Source organism: Odocoileus virginianus, chromosome 7 (assembly GCF_023699985.2).
Source record: "Odocoileus virginianus isolate 20LAN1187 ecotype Illinois chromosome 7, Ovbor_1.2, whole genome shotgun sequence".
Taxonomy (NCBI): domain Eukaryota; kingdom Metazoa; phylum Chordata; class Mammalia; order Artiodactyla; family Cervidae; genus Odocoileus; species Odocoileus virginianus.
In genome coordinates, this window is record NC_069680.1 from 28630217 (window position 1) to 28647490 (window position 17274).

Sequence of the window (17274 nt, forward strand, 5' to 3'; positions counted from 1 at the left end):
ATGAACCAAGAATTTCAGAGCTCTGGGACAGCTGGCCCCAGAGCTTTGCAGGGCCGTGTGTGGCTTCCTCCGCTTGTTTCCTCGTCTGTTGCAGGGGACGAGGAAGGCAGGGCTGTTTGCAGATCTGCTGTTTCAGCGTGTCTGCACAATAAGCGTGTCTGTGCAACCGTCTTTGCTCTGGATGTCTGCGCAATTGTTCTTCCCCTGGTTCGGAAGATAAGAAGATCTGTCTTGTCTTGTAACCAGGGAGCGCCCTCAGTGATTGCAAATCCTAAGTGGGGAGTTTGGGTGGGTTTTGTTTTAAATACTTATTGATGGCTGTGCTGGGTCTTTGCTACAGTGCATGGGCTCTTCATCGCTGGGCATGGACTTGTTCTAGTTCCAGTGTGAGGGCCTCTATTGTTGCGGAGCACGGGCTCCAGGACGGGAGGTCTTCAGTCATTATGGCCCGTGGGTTCAGTTGCCCCAGCGGCGTGTGGGATCTTAGTTCCCAGACCAGGCATCCAACCTGTGTCCCCTGCATCGCAAGGTGGATTCTGAACCCCTGGACCACCAGGGAAGTCCCCTAAGTGTGTTCGTTACTAGGAGCCTTGTAAACTGTGGTGGGGGGAATGGTGGCCTCCGGAAGAGATGCCCAGGTCCTGATCCGCAGAAACATGAAAATGACCCTATTTGGAAAAAAGACTCGTAGCAGTTGTGACTCGGGATCTTGAGATGAGACCGACCTGGGTTACCCAGAAGGGGGTAAGTCCAGTGACAGGTATTCTTTAAGGGAGAGAAAAGGAAATGACAGAGACCCTGAGGAGAAGACCGGGTGAAGTGGGAGCAGTGATGCCAGGGATGCTGCCACAGCCGAGGAGCGCCCGGAGCCAGCACAGCTGAAAGGGGCAGTTCTCTTCCTGGAGGCTCCGTGGCCCTGCTGACACGTGGATTTCACTCTGGAGCCTCCAAAACGGTGAGAGAGCACAGAGCGATTGTGTCAAGCCACCAAGGTGGTGGTGATCTGCGGTCCAGCCACCGGAAGCCCGTGCATGGCCACAGGAAGGCCCGGGTGAGCTTGGCCACCCGCGTCCATCAGCCTCTGGCACAGCTGCGGTCACTGGACTTGGCCGGCTTCTGAGGACACCCCATTCCTGACGCAGTCGTGGTGCCTCAGGCAAGGCGGCAGGGCAAGGAGCTTTTAGGAAGCTTTACGGCAAGCTCAGTTGCTGGGAGTGGTTGGCAAACCTCATGGCCCTAAGGAGCCACGTGAGCCCACGTCTGGCTCCAGAGTTCTCTGCCTCTCTCTGCATCTTCCTTCTCTGTTGCTCCCTTAAGGAGCCAGACAGACTGCTGGCCCTGGTAGCCTTTTTGTCAGTGTCCCCTGCCTGTCCCGACGCAGGAACGCCAGGAAACACTGCTTCTGGTTTCTTCTCTTTACTTCCCTGGATTGTCCTTATCACCACCTGATCGTTGGACAGCAGGTGGAAGCCCTGCCCTGACTTCCCCCGTTTGTATGGACTTGTGGGCCCTGTGAGCTCATGGGAATGGACTTTTGTGCCAAGAGAGCAAGACACATCATTCATTCTTGAAAATCACCAGAGGGGTTTGGATTAAAAAGTTAAGCGAAAGGGAATACTTTTTACCTTCCTTCTACTTGAGTGTCAACATTGAATCTAAACTTTGCCACCAGGAGCTGGCGCTGAAAGCTTGTGCAGTCTCAGCCCTTCATTCTGCGGCTGGCCAACCTGTTTTGGCCAGTGATACATATTACGAGAGCAAGTTTTCTTTTCCTTGAAAATCTAAACATGGGAGACTTAAGGTTTTTGGTCCAGTACGTAAGGGAGCTTGGAAGTGGTTATTCCCATCCTCACTACAAGAAAAAAAGCTGGTAAACTGAAAATCAACAACTCTTCTTAGAGTCATCTTAGATCCACTGGGAAAACGCCTGCTCCCCAAATTGGAGAGACAGGAGGATACAGAAAATCACAGTTCCCTGGAGCAGAAACTGCCGCTGTAGCCACTACCTGGCTCCTTTTAACTAGCACTTTCAACATAAAATTACAAGGTGTCTTAGAGGCAAAAGACACAGTTCGAAGAATCACAACATCAGATCTGGACTTGGACATAAGATTTTAGAATTATCAGACTGGGAATTAGCATGCCATTATTAACATGTTAAGGGCACTCACAGAAAAAGTAGACATTATGGAAGACCAGCGTGTCAGGATGGCCGAGTGGACAGAGGACGAGATGGTTGGATGGCATCACCGACTCAATGGACATGAGTTTGAGTAAACTCCGGGAGATGGTGAAGGACAGGGAAGTCTGGCGTGCTGCAGTCCCTGGGGGTCACCAAGAGTAGAACATGACTGAGGGAACAACAGCAACAGTGGAAGAATAGGTAATATAAGCAGAAAGATGGGAGCTCTCAGAAAGAATCAAAGAGAGAAATGCTAGAAGTCCAGAACACCTGCAGCATGAAGAATGCCTTTGGTCTCATCAATAGACTGGACATGGTCGAGGAAAGATGAGTGAGCTTGAAACATCTAACTACATTTGCATGTGCTTCATAAGGGTCTTGGACCACTGTCGGCAGTACCGGCTTCCGTCCTTGAGATCTGGCCCACTGGCCGTTTGCCTCTCCACGCATCTGTAGCCTGACTGTGCACTGGGGTAGCAGTGAGCTCTGCCCCAATTAAGTCCTCGATCATTTGTTCAAAAATAAGCCCAGCTCTTATCTTCCTGCCTTCTTTCCTCTGTCCAAAAGAATGTACTTTGATGATGCCAATGTGGTTAACACAAAATAGAAATCAGTATTTTTCTGCATGAGAGAAGCAGAAACCTTTTCAAAATCCTTCCCTACCATGGACATCCTTTTCTAGTGCTCCCTCTGATCTTTAAGGGGATCCGAGAGGCCCATTTGTGTCCTGAAGGAAGAATTATTATTATGTTGATGAGGTTTCCAGCTTTGATGATTGACTACTATTAATCTTTGTTTCAAGCACAATCTTTTTGAGTGCACCAGGATGCCAAACCTAGTGGAGATATGGTGGTGAACTCTGAACAGGGCCTTTTACTAGAATCAGAATCAGGATCAGAACAGTGAGCATTTGTGAGGACACCTGAGCTCATAGTTCCTGACTTTGTACCCCGTGTTCCTCTCTCATCCTGAGACTATCTGACATCATTCACTTCCTTCAGCTTGAAACATCCTGAATCATCCCATGAAGAGTCACGTGTTCTGTTCTTAACCATTTCCTGGGGAGGATGGATTCCAACCTGATTCTTTCATTTAAAAAATATAATAGATCTCTGGATTTCGGAGAAACATAACTAGATTCTTACAGGTAGATGTTCTATCTCATAATATTCACTGCTAAGATTACATTTAATCTTATAAATATATTTTTAACCTCCTGGTCCATTTTTACCTTTATCTTGGTACTTTTCTTATGAAACAAATAGAGTTTCATAGAAACGAATATGTCTTTCTCACTTCAGTTCAGTTCAGTTCAGTCACTTAGGCATGTCCGACTCTTTGTGACCCCATGGACTGCAGCACGCCAGTCTTCTCTGTCCATCACCAACTCCCGGAGCTTACTCAAACTCATGTCCATTGGGTCAGTAATGCCATCCAGCCATCTCATCCTCTGTCGTCCCCTTCTCCTCCCGCCTTCAGCCTTTTCCCAGCATCAGGGTCTTTTCCAATGAGTCAGTTCTTCATATCAGGTGGCCAGAGTATTAGAGCTTCAATTTCAACATCAGTCCTTCCAATGACTATTCAGGACTGATTTCCTTTAGCATTGAATGGTTTCATCTCCTTGCAGTCCAAGGGGCTCTCAAGAGTCTTTCTATCTTTAAATGAATATGGAGGTATAAACATATGTTAAGAAAGATATAAAATGTACTCAACTGATCACTAAGCAGAAATTACCTTGAAATCCTAAGGTTAAAACCAAAGAACATAAAATATATTCATCAATAAAGAAACATAAGCCCATTGCCAAATCTCCTTTAGAACCAGTGATATTTTCCTTTTTTTATGGAGTTGGTGGAACATGCTAAGTTGTGTGGGCTCATTAACATCGTATTCTTACTTTCACTTAAAAAAAATAAAGATAAGAGACAGAGGCTGTTATTCTGGCCAGTAGCCTAAGTCCTTTAATTTTTTATAATTAAACATTTTATTTTGTGTTGGAGTATAACTGATTAACAATGCTGTGATAGTTTCGGTGGACAGCAAGGGGACTCAGCCGTACATATCCACATATCCATTCTCCCCCAGGCTCTCCTCCCATCCAGGCTGCCGCATGACGTTGGGCAGAGTCCCTGTGTTCTACAGTAGGGCCTTGCTGGTGATCCCTTTTAAATATAGCAATGTGTACATGTTTATCCCAAACTCCCTACTATCCATTCCCCCTGCCCCTCCCCACTGGCAACCATAGGTTCATTCTCTGAGTCTGTTTCTTGGGGCTTCCCAGGTGGTGCTCGTGGTAAAGAATCCACCTGCCAATGCAGGAGATGCAAGAAATATAGGTTCGATCTCTGGATCGGGAAGATTCCCTGGAGAAGGAAGTGGTAACTCACTCCAGTATTCTTGCCTGGAAAAATCCCATGGACAGAAGAACCTGGTGGGCTACACAGTCCATGGGGTTGAGAAGAGTCGGACATGACTAAGTGACTGAGCTCAGTATAAGTAGACAGACCTCTGCAAGCAAGTCTGTATACACAGTGGATCACAGTTCCCACTGGACAAAATGCGGATTTGTAATGAAGTAGAATTTCACTGTCACCTTATAATCACACAAGTTTTCAGTTACTGGTAGATGATTTTGTTGTATGTCCCCTGGCTCGTCTATGCAATTGTCATATCTGTGCCTGAGAGCAGTAGAATCATTGTTAATTTACAAACATAAGTCAGGTACTTTGTGGCCCCTTTATAAGGTTAATTAAGGTGGTTGCAACTAGAACTCTAAAAATCTTATCAATAGGATGTGTCTTAGTTATGAAGGAGTACAAAACTGAAACGCAGTGAAATGTATGTGCTCTGAAAGATTAATGCATCGCTGGATTGGAGTTGGGGGCCTGATCCCAATGCAGTTGCTTGGAGAAACACAGCTGGCAGCGCTAGGATAGAGAGAGGACCACGGGGGTGGGGGCGCCCAGAAGTGGGGCTCCCGCTAAGCAGTGTGAACTTTTATGCAAGGTACTGGAAAGTTTTACATAGAAATTGGGATTTGAGATGAACGTCCTTTGGTGCTAGGGAGGTTTTGAAGTCCTAGGCAGGGAACAGAACTCAGCACAGGCAGGAAATAAAGACATTTCCATATCTCGGAGAGGAATGAAAGTCGCATGATATCCCTGTTGTGAAATTGTAGAGGAGAATGATCAAAAGCTTTGGAAAGGATTGAAAATAGGAGGGCCAAAGAGAGTGGTGTGAAATTGTAGCTTGTAAACACTGGCGAGTCAGAGCTGGAAGTGAACAGCTCATCCTTCGCCTTTGATGTAGCTTTCCTTTGTTACGTGGCTCTGAGTTCTCAGCCAAAAATATCCTCATTACCTGAAACCAGGGGACACTCACAGCTGAAAGGCTGCAAAACGTGGAAATCTTAGTGCGTATCTCTAAACGCGCCCCCTCTTACTCTCTGCATGTATTTAGCATTTCTTTTCAGGCAGATCGATTGTGGAAGCAATGTCTTTTTTTGGCTAATGAAATAAAACAGGCTATTTCATCTTCTTGGATAATTGCATGCGTTCATGATAGTGATATTCACTAGTTATCTCAGGCCCCCATTCTAGAGTTCTCACTTCGTGTGCAGGTGCCGAATTTCACACTGAAAGTGGCAGTGATGTCTCTGTACCTTAGACCTTGTTAGGTGACTATTCTATACCTTTCTAGTGCCTCGTGTACAATAAAGATTTTAAAGTGTAGAGATTTCTCATAAAGAAATGTAACTGTATTAGCAATATTTATGCTCATCTGAAAATAGTCTACAATATGTAGAATTAGGGCTTTCTTGGTGGCTCAACGGGTGAAGAATCCGCCTGCAATGCAGGAATCTCAGGAGACGCGGGTTCAATCCCTGGGTGTGGACAGTCTCCTGGAGGAGCGCACGGAGACCCACTCCAGTATTCTTGCCTGGAAAATACCCCGAACAGAGGAGCCTGGCGGGCTAGCGTCCATAGGGTGGCAAAGAATTGGACGTGACTGAGCACACATGTAGGGTTAGCCCGTTGTTGATAATCAGCTGACTAGCCTTCCTCTATCAGTGCTTACGCAAGGTGTTTTACTGAGCAGTGACCGGATTTCATACTGTGTTTTGGAAGGTCTGTCTAGAACAGCACTTCCCAGTAGGAACTCCCTGATGATGGAGATGCTCTTGTGTGCACTCACTGTTCCACACGGTAAAGTGGCGCTGGCTCCATGTGCCTGCTGAGCCCTCGGAGTGTGTGGCAGGTGCAAGCTGACTTTCTCTTCGCGTACACGTGACCCGTGGCTATTGTGTCCAGTCAAGTTACAACACCATGTTGCCTTCTTAAGGTTCTTGGTGAGTGAGGCTCGACCCAGCATGCTTTAAGTCATGTTAATGATGCTTATTCCCAGATGAATTTTCTCCCACTCCTCATAAAATTGTAGTGTTTAAGAATGGTTAAGATATCACGTCTTTGGGTAATGCTTTGTTTTAACTGAAAAAGGGTGACTTTCAAATGACAGAAGTAGATTTACGCCATCATGGCTCTTATTTTTTAATTTCTAAAAATGTTTTGCCAGGCATTTTTTTCATTTTATTTTATTGAAATATAGTTGATGTACAATGTTGTGTTCACTTCAGGTGTATAGCATAGATTCTTTTCCATTGTAAGTTATTACAAGATGTTGAGTATAGTTCCCTATGCTATACAGTAGGTCCTCGTTGGTTATCTATTTAGATGTGGTATAGATACACAGTGGACTGTCAGTCATAAAAATGAAATTTTGCCATTTGCAACAACATGGATGGACCTAGAGATTATACTAAATGAAATAAATCAGATTGAGAAAGATAAATATCATATAATACCATTTATATTTGGAATCAGGGGAAAAAATGATATAAATGAACTTATTTCCAAACCAGAAATAGCTTCACAGACTTAGAAAACAAACCTAAGGTTACCAAAGGGGAAACATGGTGGGAGAGGATAAATTAGGAATTTGAAATTAACATATACATCCTGTAGTATTTAGAGTACAGAAAACTTATTCATTAGAATTTCTTCCCCCCACCCAAAAAAAAAAACATGAAGAGCAATGTAAGTGGTTTCTGCATTTTATGTGAATTTATGGTTCAGATCCAAAGAGTTGGGTCTGTTTGTCTTTAACACAAGTTGGAGAATTGTGAATTTTTAATGTGCATGTGATACCTTTTATAGAACTGGTTTCTTAAGATAGTGTTGTGGTTTGATTTCTTTCAGAATTTCTACAAAGAGATTGAAAGGGAAGAAATGTATATACGGTATGTGAGCATCAGTCTTCTCTACACCCCTGACCTGTTGATGATAACTTCTGTCTGTCAAATCCATGCTAAAAAGTATTTTATAATCATAGGGGTTTATCTTGTAGGAAATCGTGAAGGCTGGAGTTTGAATTTGGTGGAGATCCTGAAAGTATTGTCAAGCCTAGGGCAGTGTATCCAGGCTGATGTGGAGATCTGGGGGTGGAGGGGGTCATACTTAGTCAGCTCAGAAGCAAATTATTGCAAAGGGTTTGTGATTATCTTGACTGACCCTTATAATAAAAGGCACCACTACAAATTTTAGTGTTTCACAGAAAGCCATATGATCAAATGAGAAGTCTAGTTTTAACTTCATCAGAAATAAGACAATATTATGCCTTTTCAGTCTATTCTTACCTGGATACCAAAATTTTCAAGTTTTGTATTTTCTGCTGGATTTTTCTGCTTCACTTGCCTTTTTCACTAGGATGTTGGACTATGATTGATACCCTCTTCATATCGGTCTCTTTTAGTGACCGTGTCAATTTTAGCAAGATCACCATTTAGAAGACCAGAATAATTACATGATCCACATGGCATTGTGTTTAATGATGGATTAGTTACATTCAGCAAGGTTTTCTTTCTCTTTTTTTTTTTTTTTTTTTGGAGTCTCTAGTCTATTTATTTGTATAAAGAATAAACAAAGGTGTGATTTTCTAACTTTTGATTTCTAAGACTTTAACTTTCTCCTTTAAAAGCAGTACATGTGAATATAATAAACTTTGGGGAAAACAATCAGTTTCTTTTATCCAGTTGTAGGTTACTTTGTATTAAAAAGCCTCCTTTTTTTTTATGGCTGAAGAATTATTTTGATCACATTCACTGTGATCACTGGAGCTCTTTATTCTTATGGATTTGTATCTTTATGGATTTTGTGTGTGTGTATTAGGACTCAATAGACATGTGAAAAATCACAATGAAACATTGTGTCAGCTCATTTCAAATGTATGGAGAAAAGTCTGGAAAAGATGAGAAAGAATGAGAAAGCTTGAAGCACAATTGTGCCTTCTTGGGCCATCTTCAGTTTTGTCCTGAAAAGAGAATACTTAAAGTTTTAAAAATGTATCTATTGTTTTTTACTCTGGTTGATTTTTCTTAATGCTTTGTGTACCAGAAGCTTCCAAGGCATTAGGTATTGTGAACTTTGTAAAAACAAAAGTATAGAGATGATTTACTGTTGAAAGTAGAATTTTGCTGTTGCAGTTCTCAACACAGATTATTTTGTGACGCTTTCAGAACATACCTGTGTTTTATCATCTCAGGTATTTGTACAAGCTCTGTGACCTGCACAAGGAATGTGATAACTATACTGAAGCCGCCTATACCCTGCTCCTCCATGCAAAGCTTCTGAAGGTAGTAAAATTTACCATATCCTTTGATGATCCTGTTGTTATAAATTATAAGATCATTTAATATTTGATTTTCCCATGACAAACTTTTAGTAAACCTATAAGATTTTATGGATATCGACTCAATGAAGTGACATTAACAAAGAGAGTTAGGAAGTACTTTGATTATAGATTTGACTCCACTGAATGCAAATTTAACAAGATGTCAGAGCAAGTTATCACTGAGCATCTTAAACGTCAGCTTGCAGTGAGTTAGGGACCCTCTGTTTCTTTATTCCTAACAACAGGACCCAGTAATGCCAGACAGCAACATCAGTAAGAAGGAATTTCTGTGTTAGAACAGCTAAGAGGATGAGCCCACTGCTCGTAATCTTAGAGAACAGTGCAGGGACCAGATCTTGACTTCTCTCCCCCTGTGTTCTGAGGGCGTCCATGAGATCTCCTGTTGGTCCATCAGTGCTTGTTAGCCTCCTGCCAGACTCTCCTGGGGGTGTTGCTCCTGAGCTTGAGTCTGGGTTGACAGCTTTCAGTTCTCAGTGACCATTTTGTTACGCAGATGGCTGTGGATATTGGGGGGGTGTGTGTGTTGCCATAATATATTCAAGTTCTTCCCCATGTCCAGTTTCAGCCCAGTTAGTCTTACAGAGTGAACTAACAGTAAATAGCTGGGTGGATGTTTGTATTGATGGATGGAAAGATGGAAGTATGGGTGGATGGATGGATGGATGTGTGGGTGGATGGATGGGTGTGTGGGTGGATGGATGGATGGCTTTGTGGATGGGTGGATGGATGGATGTGTGGATGGATAGATGGATGGATGTGTGGATGAATGATGGTTGGACAAGTGGGTGGATGGATGGGTGTGTGGGTGGAAGGCTCTCCAGGTGAGTAGTTGGATAAATGAGGAAATTTCTTTACAACTTCTAGTTTTATATTTTAAAACTTTAGCAAGTCACTAGATCATCTTTTCCATTATATCCTCATGAAAAATTGAAAAATTATGAACTAGATAAAGAGGAACAGCTATGAGAATTAGAATTAAGTTGTGTCTCTACGTAAAGACTACTCATTCAAGAAATCCTGTGTCTAAACTCAAGCCAGTTCCCCCTCTTAGCGTCTGAGCCACCAGAGGACCCTGAATGAAAGAAAACCGCATGAGATTATGCTAAAGATGCGCAGTGTCTGTTGAACGATGAGAGGACTAAGGCAGAGGCCACGTCAGTCAGCGAACCTCCAACCACAATCTCCCAGCCCCTGGCCCAGCCCTGAACTCTCCAGTAGCTTGCGTGACACTATAAAAAGAAGCTGGAGTGTGGAGATTTACGTCTGCCTGAAAACTAGAGTCCGTTCCAAACCAAGCACAGCAAAGACTCGGTTCCATCTGAGCCTCCTCTCTAGTCATCCGTGGTAGCCCTTTGGTTTTGCACCACATAAAACTCTGCCAAGGAACGTCATTTCTGAAGCTAGGAATTCCAGCTGGGTCACTGCACACCAGCTGTCCCACTTTGAATTCTAACGGCTTTCATTTGTTAGAAACCCAAATTTTAGTAACAAGGCCGTTTTGAAACTACAGAAATATTTCTTTTACACCAGGGAAATTAAAATGAGGTTGACAAGCTGCTGGGCCACGCTTCCTGTCTCTCATCATACATACACTTTTCTGTGGTATGTGACTGTATATGTGTGTGTAAAGTATCATTTATTTAATAATTGCATTTATTGAGAATAGTCGGGTTTTTCACAAATGGTACAAGGATGTTTCACAAACCAAATCAGCCGGCCCATTTCCATTATCTTTTTCACTGGGGTTTTGAATTTTCCAGTTAAATACACATAATCGCTCTCCATATCTTTTACATCATTACATTTTGCAATTTTTCCTAAATATGTTTTGATATTGCAGTAAATGTGAATTCATGCTGGTTAATCAGCACACTAAAAAACGTTACTTGTGTCTTTATGAAAATTCTTCACCATGATTGATATAGTCTTGTTTGTGAAGTAAAAATCCTCAAATAGGATCTTCTATTTTGGTTAAGGCTATTTAAAAAAAAAAAAAAAAGGCAATGAAAACATCAGCCTTTAGCCTTTAGCAATGAAGTTATTTCATCTTAATGTTTAAGCAGAAGGTATAAACCATAACTCCTTTTGGTGTTTAAAATTTTTTAGGTGATTTTAAACTCCAAGGAAGTTATATGACCTCTGAACTTTCTTAATTATCTTATTGTAGCTACAGTTCAGAATCACGTGCAATTCTTCTACCCCTCAGAAGTCGAAATCTGGCCACGTGGTAAAAATGCCACAATCAATTGAGTTTATAACTCCAGGTTGTGGTTGAGCTACACACGTCTCATTTGAAGGTGGAAAACTTTGCAGTAGTCTAAAGCTTTCTCATTCTTACTTGACACCTGGGACCTGGGGAGCCCTTCTGGCCCCGTGCTCTTCATCCTGTCCCTTGGAGCCCTGGGGTCCAGTCTGGGGCGCTCCTGGGGTGCCCGGAGCCCCTCTGGCTTCCGGAAGGTGGGGCAAGTGTGTGCTCTGAAAGCCAGCCTCTTAGGGAGCCCTGCATGTTCCCCACGCCTCTCCTCACCGTTTTTGCAGGCCTGTCCCTTGGGCCTTTCCCCCTGCCCCAGTGGTTCCTGTCCATTTGTTGTGCCCCCTAAAATGTGGCCCCATGGCTGGTCCAATTGCTCCATATGTGACCTTACCAACCCTGGATCCGGTGCCCCACAACTGCGGTCCCGGCAGCCTGCAAGCTGCTGCTTTCTTGGCAGAATACCCCCCGTCTTCTCATAAAACTGGGTCAGACGTCACCTCCAGAGTCGAACCAGTGAGCAAGCCCATCCCAATTCTTTACTCCAGGGAGCCTCCCCAGACCTCTTGTCCTGCCTCCTGCCTTTAAAAAGTGAAAGTGAAAGTCGCTCAGTTTTGTCCGACTCTTTGTGGCCCCATGGACTATGCAGTCCATGGAATTCTCTAGGCCCGAATACTGGACATCTTTCCCTTCTTCAGGGCATCTTCCCAACCCAGGGATCGAACTGGGGTCTCCTGCATTGCAGGCAGGTTCTTTACCACCTGAGCTATCAGGGAAGCCCATAATGACCATGACATGGTTTCTACAGACGTACTCCTGGCGGCTCAGGTGGTGAAGAATCTGCCTGCAATGCAGGAGATACAGGAGACACAGGTTCAATCCCTGGGTTGGGAAGATCCCCTGGAGAAGGGAAAGGCAACCCACTCCAGTATTCTGGCCTGGATAATCCTATGGACAGAGGAGTCTGGTGGGCTGTAGTCCATGGGGTCGCACAGAGTTGGACATGACTGAGCTACTAATACTTTAACTTGCACTTTCATTCTGTAATCACACTCATCCTTGACGTGGCGCCTTGCACATTGTTGTTGGTTAGTCGCTCAGTCACATCTGACTCTTTGCCACCCCGTGGACTATATCCCGCCAGGCTCCTCTGTCCATGGGATGTTCCAGGCAAGAATACTGGAGTGGGTTGCCGTTTCCTCCTCCAGGGGATCTTTCCAACCCAAGGATCAAACGTCCCCTGCATTGGCAGGAGGGTTTTTACTGCTGAGCCCCCCGGAAGCCCATGCCTTGCACATAGTAGGTCCTCACCAAACAGTGAAGTTTATTGAACTTTACACTCAGTGCCATGGATTTGTTGAGCACAAGCTCAGGAGTTTAGGTGTTAAATGATCTCTCCTTCACCTGGGGTGTCTCCCCTCCTTCCTGAGACCTCTGTGCATCCTTCCTTGGTACCGTTCAGTCCTCTGTCACATCTACAGACACCAGCTGAGCCCTGAATCGTGTGGGATCCACGTGCCTTCTGCTGTTGATTAGAACACTCAGCAGCACAGGTGCCGGGCCAGCGCCTGGGGAAGCCCCACTGGAGGCAGCCACAAATCACCCGGTGCCTCATTCACCTGGAAGGTTCCCAGGTTTCATCAGCAAGCTGGCCGTTCCAGAACCTGCTGGGTTTCTCTTCTGTGTGAATCTCGACCAGCTTTGCCTTCCTCGTGGGTTTTCTCATCTTGAAGCCTCTGCACAGAGGTTCTGTCTGCAATTCCAGACCTGAAAGCCTGACGACAGCAGCTCCAGCGGTCCCCGGAATCACACCTGGATCGCTGCACTGAATTCAGGGCTTCCTGTGCTTTCTGAGTCCAGGGGAGGGAAAGGTCACAGGGGCCGGGCCCCCCCACCCCAGGCACCACTCACGCTTCGCTTTTGCCTCAGTGGTCGGAGGACGTGTGCGCGGCCCACCTCACCCAGCGGGATGGGTACCAGGCGACGACCCAGGGGCAGCTGAAGGAGCGGCTCTACCAGGAGATCATCCACTACTTCGACAAAGGCAAGGTAAAAAAAAAAAAAAAAAAGCAGCTTTTCTGTTGTTTTCTTTTTTTGTGTGCACCTTCCTGCCATGTTGTAAACACATTTTTTTTCACACATGGTGTTTGTGGAACCAGAAATTTGTTGCAGATTGTATATCTGAAGGCTTTATGCTTGGCCTTCCAGCTGGTGCTTCTAAGTGGAAATCCTACCAAAAAAAAATTAATCACCCTTTTGTAGATGCTCTGCTGAAAGTCACGACTGAGCATAAGGATTTTTATAGTCCTTGTAGAGGACGCTGATTAGGGGAAATTTGGACTTCCCAGGTGGCGCTACTGGGTAAAGAACCCAGGGCACGTGGCAACTCACTTCTGCATTCTTGCCTGGAGAATCCCATGGACAGAGGAGCCTGGCGGGCTAATGATACACAGGGTCACAAAGAGTCGGACACGACTGGCTGTGAGCACAGTATGTGTGAGCACACACGCGCTGGCTGTGTTAGAGCTAATGCATTCCTTTGACAGGTTGAGTTTTTCTGTTGTCACTGAAACATTAACCCCACGGCAAGACCAATGCTGCTCTTATTGATGGCCTCTCTGTTAATTGGCTCAGACAAACTTATTTAGCTGTTGACCTCTACTAAAAGGAAACCTGCCATCATTTTCATCAGCCAGCAGTAGAGCTCATCACGGTCGTTCATGTGATTCAGATGACTAGTAACTATTTTTAAAAGGTAGGGGGTCTCCGTAGGTCTTCCTGGCACTTTCAATGCAGGGACTGTAGGTTCAAGCCCTGGTTGGGGAACTAAGATCCCATGTGCTGCAGCCAAGAAATTAATTAATTAATTAGCAGACACTTTAAGGGCGAAAAAAAAGGCTGGGGGTGGAAGGTTCCTTCAGTTCAGAAGTTGTTTTTTTTTTTTTATTTTTATTGAATGATAATTGCTTTATAGAATTTTGCCATTTTCTGTCAGACCTCAACATGAATCAGCCACAGGTATTCATACATCCCCTCCCTTTAGAACCTCCCTCCCATCTCCCGCCCCATCCCACCCCTCTAGATTGATACAGAGCCCCTGGTTGAGTTTCCTGAGCCATGCAGCAGATTCCCGTTGGCTATCTATTTTACACATGGTAATGTCAGTTTCCACATTACTCTCTCATACATCTCACCCTCTCCTCCCCTCTCCCCATGTCCATAAGTCTATTCTCTATGTCTGTTTCTCCATTGCTGCCCTGTAAATAACTTCTTCATTACCATTTTTCTAGATTCCATATATGTGCATTAGAATATGATTTTTATCTTTCTCTTTCTGACTCACTTCACTCTGTATAATAGATTCTAGATTCATTCACCTTATCAGAACTGACTCAAATGTGTTCCTTTTTGTGGCTGAGTAATTTTCCATTGTGTATGTGTGCCACAGCTTCTTTATCCATTCATCTGTCAGTGGATATCTGGTTGCTTCCATGTTCTAGCTCTTGTAAATAGTGCTGCAATGAACAATGGGATACGTGTGTCTTTTTTCAAGTTTGGTTTCCTCGGGGTATAAAATCTTCCCACACTGACTTCTAAGTTTGTTCTGTACCTTCATCAGGACCCTTAACTCCTCTTAGTGGCTCAGCCGTGTCCGACTCTGTGACGCCATGGACTGTAGCCCGCCAGGCGCTTCCATCCGTGGAATTTCCCAGGCAACAATGCTGGATGGGTTGCCATTTCCTTTTCCAGAGGATCTTCCCCACCCAGGTCTCCGGCACTGTGGGCAGATTCTCTACCAGCTGAGCCACCGGGGAAACCCCCTTAACTCATCCTAGATGCCTGCTTTTTTTTTTTTTAAACACTTTGAGACAAGTGAACAGGGAATCCCATGAAGGCACTTGTATTCATTTCTTAGGACTGCCGTAACATAGTCCTGCCGTCTGGGCGCCTTTAAACACCAGGACTCTGTCCTCTCGCTGTCCTGGAGGCTGCGGTGAGCGGTGTGAGGGTGACTCTGCTCCCTGCCTAGCCCTTGGCTTCTGGTGACGCCGGCAGTCCTTGGCTAGTACATGTATCTCTCAATTGCTGGCTCCTCATTCACGGGGAGGGTTTTCCCTGTGTGTGTCTCTGTGTTCTTCTAAGAACATCGGTTTGGATCTAAGACCCAGGCGATCCAGTATGACTGCATCTTAATTTGATTACATCCAAAGACCCTGTTTCCATGTAAGGTCAGGTTCACAGATCCCAGTGGGTGAGACTCAGCATGTCCTTTGAGGGGACACAGTTTTACCCCCCGGCAGCACCTGTATCAGGAAGGGATGACGGCTGCTCTTCCTGTGGCTGTCAACATAAACCAAACCCTTTTAAAACGATCACATGTGTTTTACTTGTTCCCCTCTATCTTTGATACGGGATGGAAATCAAAATATTCAGAATAGCATGGGGATTGACCAGAGGCCACTTGGAAATGGTCGGTGAATTATACTTGGTCCCGTAGAGGAGCAGAATATATTTCTTTGTAGAAATGAGATGGTTTCACGGTTAAAGCCAATTATTAAAATTGTATTAGCTTAGCCAGAGGAATTTGGTTTTTCAACAAACTGCTAAAAAAAGTTGATCCGCTCACTTCCGCATGGCTTTCTGGCTTACAGTGCCCTAGAGAGGGGTGGTCAGGCGCTATGGAATGGGCAGGAGGCAGGCCCTGGAGAGGCCCAGAAAGCCCGGCTCTGCGGCTTTGCTGGCGGTCGCCCCGGCCTCTCGCATCCTCTGAGCACTGACATCTCCGACCCACCGCGGCTCCCCTCCTTGCCTCGCTCTTGGTCTTCTGCCCACGCCCCCGCCTCTGAGGCCTCATCTGCTGCGGCCTCTGCTGTCCCTGCCTTTGGTCATCTCGTCCCTTCTCGGCCTAATGTCACCTCTGCTCCAGTGCCCGTAATGCCCCCTTCTTTTCCTGTGCAGCATTCACCACCATTTGCAGGGATAGGTTGGATACCAGTCAATCCTAAGGGAAATCAACCCTGAATATTCATTAGAAGGACTGTGGCTGAAGCTGAAGCTCCGATACTTTGGCCACCTGATGTGAAGAGACAACTGATTGGAAAAGACTCTGATGCTGGGAGGGATTGAAGGCGGGAGGAGAAGAGGGTGACAGAGGATGAGATGGTTGGATGGCATCATTGACTTAGTGGATACGAATCTGAGCGAACTACGGGAGACAATGGATTACAGGGAAGCCTGGCATGCTACAGTCCGTGGGGTCATAAAGAGTCTTGACAGGACCTAGCAGCTGAACATCAATAATTTGCACATATATTTCTTTAGCTAGTCTCCCAATAGACTGTGAGCTCTATGAAGACAGAGACCACACATATTAATCCTGCACATTGATCTAACTCTGAGACCAAGCTGGGCACATAATGCAGGGGGCATTTGTTAGATGGACAAAGAAATCAATGAGAGGATGAATGAACGAACAAATGAGTGAATACTCAGCATTTAAGGATCATTTCTGGCAGATGCGGGATGGTCATGGACAGTAAGACAGTTGGCCTTCAGTAAATAATGCATTGAGGAACCAAGTGAGTTGCTTTTTTTTAAGCCAGTGTCACCTTTTATGGGGGCTTCCCTGGTAGCTCAGCTGGTGAAGAATCTGCCTGCAATGCAGGAGAGCCTGGTTCAATTCCTGGGTCAGAAAGATCCTCTAGAGGAGAGCATGGCAACCCGCTCCATTATTCTTGCCTGGACAGTCCCCATGGACAGAGGGGCCTGGTGGGCTACAGTCCATAGGGCTGCAAAGAGTCGGACTTGACTGACGGACTCAGCACAGCACAGCACAGCAAAGCATTGTGCCAGGCATTGTGCTGGATGCTGCCCAGGCATTATGAGTCTCCATGGCAACTCCGGAAGGAAGGTACCACTGTACTTCCAATTGAATATGATGCTAACATTATTGTTAATAACAATATCAATAAAATAATATAATAGACCCACAACCATAGAAGCAGACTTGTGGGCTATCAAAAGGGAAAGGGTGGGCTTCAATCCATGGGTCAGAAAAATTTTGACACGGCTGAGTGGCTAAGCATAGCACAGC

At 45.1% G+C, this 17274-nt stretch overlaps 1 protein-coding gene across 2 annotated transcripts in view; it reads left to right on the plus strand.

Moving 5' to 3' along the window:
- Positions 1–17274, plus strand: part of DOCK1 (dedicator of cytokinesis 1) — a 545853-nt gene that overhangs the window by 468423 nt on the left and 60156 nt on the right. For both annotated transcript variants that reach the window (XM_070470415.1, XM_070470416.1), the window contains exons 36-38: positions 7438–7478; positions 8780–8870; positions 13110–13229. In XM_070470415.1, coding sequence (XP_070326516.1) covers positions 7438–7478; positions 8780–8870; positions 13110–13229 — 252 coding nt within the window. The remainder of the gene's footprint in view (positions 1–7437; positions 7479–8779; positions 8871–13109; positions 13230–17274) is intronic.